The 5,999-nt window shown below is 37.2% G+C and overlaps 1 protein-coding gene across 1 annotated transcript; it reads left to right on the top strand.

Moving 5' to 3' along the window:
* The first annotated feature begins 567 nt into the window (after positions 1-567).
* LOC135480382 (phytanoyl-CoA hydroxylase-interacting protein-like) lies at positions 568-5,999 on the top strand. Its single transcript, XM_064760210.1, has one exon. It carries the CDS (start codon positions 577-579, stop codon positions 1,678-1,680), a length of 1,104 nt encoding a protein of 367 aa, XP_064616280.1. The 5' UTR covers positions 568-576; the 3' UTR covers positions 1,681-5,999.

Here is a 5,999-nt window from a genome sequence, read left to right as displayed (position 1 = left end):
TCTGACTCATGCCACGGCTCCTTTCCCAGACCGACATTGACATCTGTCCGCAAGGAGACTGCATAACAAAACCAGGGACACATAACGCGAGCTATGCTGAAAACTAGGTTAGTGGAATTTCGGATAAACCTCTGAATGGAGACTCCTAACAGTGTGTACAGTATCACAAAACAGAGACGAGCTTATACAGCCTACACATATATTTGCCACATCTCTGACCCCACCGAATGCCCTAATCTGAAGAGCAGACGAGCCTGTTTTGATCAGTACTTGCCGGAAAGTTTTTCCAGCACAAGCGTATATTTATGGTGAATATAGCTGACTCTGACTCGTGGTTTTACCAGAGTCTTTATATTTGCATAAATGTAGAACTACTGAAACCATATCCGCACAGTAATATCGATTTGAATGAGAACATCGTGACTGTGCATGAATAGGAATGATGTAACACATGTTCCTTCCCCTGTGAGATAAATAATGAACGTGTGGTGGACGATATTTTCAGTCTCGCACGGTACTCTGGAGTACAGGTGAGCGTAGAATACACGGTGCTGGGCTTACAGAAATGAGCCCAACATGGCAACGCTCCGCGACAGATGTTCCCCTAAATCACCAAATGTTCTTGTGGAATACGACAGCACCAAGAAGGCTTTAGTGGTTACTCATAAAAACAAAGAAGGCAATGACCGTTATGTGGCATGTATTACCTTCGATATCAAGCAGAAATGCCATGACGGTAACGACTTGTATTTCCCTTGGCTCGTGTCACATGTTCCTCTGGGGGCAACAATGAGCCTTCCGTTAACAATGTGTGGTTTGTCCGACAACACCGTGCTACGGAAATGTGAGCCCACTTCGGCAAGAAGTGATAACGCCTGTGTGGTAAGAGTTCAGTTCAGCAAGCCATCATCATTTCCACTTTTCCCCTATGTCGGTCAGACTACTCAGTGTGACATGATAGAAATCACAGGTCTGGGACCAAGGATGAACGCTGTGCAGCTGTATCACAGGGCTGTGCTGTATCACAAGTCAAGGAAGACTAATCAACGACAGATGAACAGGGCCACGTTTCTCTACCGGAACAAGCCCAAAGATTATTTCGATGACATTTTCCTGCGTCACTGTGGAATCATGAAGCCTTACGTGAAAGATTTCACTGGAGACCCAAAATGTCCCATAAGCGGTAAACTGAAGGGCCTCTTTTTCAGTTCAAATGTAGACAACAACACCAAGGAACCCTTGAAAATATCCGCTTTTGGTCCTTATCGTTTCCAAGTTCCACTGACAGCTTTACTTGGGGAGCTTGGATGCTGGAGGATTTACTTCGCGGACTTTTACTGCATGGACAAGAACAATAGCAGTCATCACATTACGTTAGTGCTGTGTAAAGAGGGAACTGAGTCGGACGACATCTGTAAAAAGTATCTCTTGACCCTGCCTCCTGAAAACCCCTTTTTTCAAGTGAAGGATTCTGGTTTTATGGTTAGTTCACATATCTGGGTAGAGGTCATTTACACAGAACCAATCAATGTCCAGAAAATGTGGAGTTCCGGGGCAGTCATGAAAACAGTGGAGTCAAAGACACGATCAATAAAAGCAGGCATTCCTAAGAACTCAAGATGCCTGATTTGTAACCATGCAATGTACCAGTCATGGGAAGCCTTGCCGGCTTATTTCTGACTGATCTTCCGCGGCATGTGTCTTCTGAGAACGGACTTGACAAATCGCATGTACTACCGAATAATAGTATTCATTTTCACAAAGTTAAATTAATATGTACAAGTTCAAAAATGCACATAGAAAACCTAGATTTTACAAGTTTTCACAGAGGAACCAAACATTGGTTTCTAGTCCGCAAAAATGGTACGTGTCCTACCATATCAGTGTGGTCTGTTTGAGTGGAGAAAAAGGATATACCCAGTAATCTTTCCTTCAGGAATACGTATGAAGGAATTAACGCGGCATTTGTTACTCGGTAAGCAACAAGAAGACGGGTCATTCACTGTATGTTCAATGTTTGTGAACAACGTTGTGAACAAACCACAACGGATAGAACACAACCTTTTTCGGCAAATTACCGGACATATATATGCCGAGTCTAGTGGGGCGTAATAAATTTTCAGACTTCGTCCTATTTTCTTGTGTGGAAGGACACATAATAATATGTTATGACGTGATTTACTTCACTGTATGAACCAGTTTGGGCCATATTATTTCCGGATGATTCAATTTTGCTTCCTCACCTTGGTTTAAATGTTATAACCACATACATACATACACAAGTATATGGGTTTTCCATATAAACAGAAAACCACACGTAATATACACGTACACACCCTAAAGGCCTAACCAGTTTTTCCTATAAAAGGCGTCAAGCGTGTCAGTGATGATATAGCTTATATATACAAGGTGGAGTAAACAGCAGATACGAACGTTTGGTGGTAATATATTATTGGAAATACATCTTGAACTCGTAGTTTATTTATCTGTTTCGTTGGCCCTTAATACCGTATGCAAATAGATTTAGTAAAGACATGTCACAATGTCACTGAGAGCCCAACATAACACCAGAGAAAAAATTAAATTTAATGATAACATATGTAGTTAAACGCCGCATTGAAGAATTTTCCAATTATACCAATGCCTCTGGTTTTACCTGTGGAGGAAAACGGAGTTAACGCCGTGTAAGTAAGTTACTGACGACCTTTCTCAGTGCAATCAAGAGAAACTTGCACTCCGCCACGAAAAAGTGGGCCTTAATCACCTGACAACATTGACACAGGCTGCCGATGCGCGGCTCTCTTCACCCTGTCGCCAGATGTCGTCACGGTGTGATCTCACACGTCACTTATCTTTTTTTGAGAATGAGTTTTGTAATGTTGTGATGTTCTCAACCTTATCCACGGTTTGTAGTTTGGGTGTTTTAAGTTTATGAATATGTCCTCATACACAAGGCCTATCAATGATACATTATTTATATATAGTACTCACTTGGTCGATGCCCATGTACATATTGTGCATAGTGTGTTTTTCTTTTCAAATAATTCTTTTTAAGAATTAGTTGGGTAATTATTACGTTATGAGATGTTTTCAATGTGATCCATAGTTTGCTATTTGTTTTTTTTTTTTGTTCTATTAACTTTAGTATTACCTAAATAGATTCGTAATGTTAGCAGTGTTACTAAAGCCATTTACCTGCCATTTAAACAAATATATATATATGATAAGTTTAGCCATTATGTTATCCATTATATATTCAGCCAGTACTATATCTTAGCTGATGTTATACATTTCACCGAATGTAATTTTGGTGAATTTAATCACTTATAAGCTGCTATTATTTCACATAAAGAGTAATATCCCAAAGGGCATTTTTAATGCATTTGTAGCAAGTTGTGTACGGTTTTGTGTATGATTTATCAACATGTTTCGGCATAATTGTGCCTCATCAGTGCCGAATAGGTGTACCATTAACATCTGCAGACATGTTTGTCTAACATGGATGGATGTTTCATTGACACATCTTACCAAGTTTTTCACTTTAATAGCTCAACTGGCAATTACTTTACTCAATTTATTGCATCAAGTATAACAATTGTTTTTATTCAGGACTCCCGATTTAATATATGGTGAAAATAATGGGACGGCGGGATATTTTTTTATTCACAGGAGGTGGCGCTGGTATGAGGAAGTACCTTTAGCAATTGTCATATCACAAATGCATTGTAGCGCAACGTCTGCTCCACGGCTATTATATGTTACAACTTAAATGTATGAGTTTTCATTGTAACGTCTTACTGTTTTAATGTGGCATAATCATTTTGCCCTGGTAATGGAACATTTGATGTCAGTAAAATAATTTCAAGGTCATGCCTTTGTCGAGCCCCCATTGTAGTTAACTTTGCTTACTGGTATAGGCCTATAACCTGACAGTACAGTTCTAAATATATTTTTATTGAACAAAAAATCATTTCAGCATATTTTAATTAACTGAATATTTCATAATTATTAATATTATGTTGGTCATATATTGAAGATTGTTAATACCGGGTAAGCAATAATTTGTAGTAAAATGTAGAACATAACATTCTTTACATCACTAATGATGAAAAAATTATTTCATTTAATATAAATCACTAAATGCCTAATTCCTGTCTACCTATGTCCTTGTAGGTTTATGATGTTACTTAAATGTATGTACACTAGATACAAACCATACCCTTTGTAATAGTTTGACAAGACAGCTTTTATTTAGCTCGATCTCTTCTTGTAACAGGTTTATAATATTATGTTATTAAATGTCTGTTTTCATATCGGCCTTGTTACAGTTCCAAGATCTGTTATATTGGCCTGTGGTAGGCTTTATTGACTAAGACGTAGTTGAAGGCCAATGAAGCCTGCCTAGAACCAATCAATATTACAGATGGCGGGCCTATAAATAGGGCGATGTGAAAACAGCAATTTAATAACATTTTTATTAATGACCTGTGTATTTGATCTGGAAACAACAAAGCACGCTCATAAATATACAACATGTGTTATTAAAACATGTATTCTGTAACCAACCAAACATGTAATGTGCCACACCTCATCCAAAAAAAAGTGTGGAATAATTAAGGGACTTCAATTTTCGGATCTGAATGTTGTTTAACACCTTACACAAGGATTTTTCACAGAAAATCTTCATTTTTCCTCTTGTTCAGATGTTTTTCATTGAATTATTTTGAATAAATGTATTCTTATCGTCTTTTGTGACAGTTATAAATCTAGTTGAAGTTACGCGTGCAATACAGGCTTGCTGAGATATTTACTCGCACAAAGACCGCTGCGTGAGTTATATGACTTGTCTGAATAGGAAGTATTACAAGCAAATAGATGTAGTATATAAATAATAAAACAAATATTATAACCACTAATAGGGTTAATTTCTTTTTATTGCATTTTACCAGGTTACTACTACCCTATATTTCTTCAACCTTTTAACATGTTCACCTGGTGTTTTAAGCCTATTCTGAGGAGATTTCTCTATCTAGACTAAAAACTTGATTTTCTCTGTGAAGCCTTGATGTTGGCAAACCCCGTTAAACATAAATTTTAACCATTGTCAAAGTTTCAAGGCAGATAAATTGCATTCAAAGTTGTCCTCAAACATCCGAAAAGGTGGAAGAACTAGGGTAGTTATCTGGAAGGCTATATTACATCTATTAATAGATGGAATTCAGAGCAGCAAAAGGTTGTATAATTTTTATTAAGCCTTTTTGAAGCATAATGCCATTCAAGTGTGACTTAACTTACAATCACTCCGCACTTCATAACCATTAATTGTATGAGTTACTTAATGCACTTTTATTCCAAGGCTTTCCAATACGTATCCAGGAACTTGTCACAGGACAGATGGTACTGCTTACATTTTCCAGCTTTTTTTGTTGACCTACACCTAGTATTAAATGTACTTGTGTTTTTAACTTTGTGACTGTCTGTAACTGTGCTGGGATTTTGTTGTCTTTCAACGTTTTTTTACCATGGATGTGTCACGGTTAATAGTTTTCAAGTTCAAATTAGCAGCCATCTGCACACTTGATTAAAGTTGTTTGAAGTTGATGATTTGACAAAGCATGTGTACTGCTGGTTAATGTTGCCTGAAATAGCAGCGTAATGTCAATTTCTGATGACATGACCCATTCAATTATTACTTTCCTCAAAAATGTGGGCTAGTTTGTGATGTGCTTTAAGTATTTTTATCTTTAGCAAATTTATTTAATATAAAAATTATTATATATGTTAGGTCCTTGTGTGAACATGAAATTAATATTGATAAAGTGTTAACGAAAAGCTTTTTATTTGAATACATATGGTTACAGTGCAAGTTGTTTTCACGTGATAAGGGCCCATTTAGCTCTAGACAGACTTTATAAAGTTACTCACCTCACAACGGCAAAAGCAGAAAAAGGGAGGTTATTTTGTATTCAACTTGTGTTATGATATTTTTGGCTGTTGTC

Source organism: Liolophura sinensis, chromosome 13 (genome assembly GCF_032854445.1).
Source record: "Liolophura sinensis isolate JHLJ2023 chromosome 13, CUHK_Ljap_v2, whole genome shotgun sequence".
Taxonomy (NCBI): domain Eukaryota; kingdom Metazoa; phylum Mollusca; class Polyplacophora; order Chitonida; family Chitonidae; genus Liolophura; species Liolophura sinensis.
Note: the sequence above shows the minus strand (reverse complement) of the source record. Positions and strands in the feature narration are given on the sequence as shown.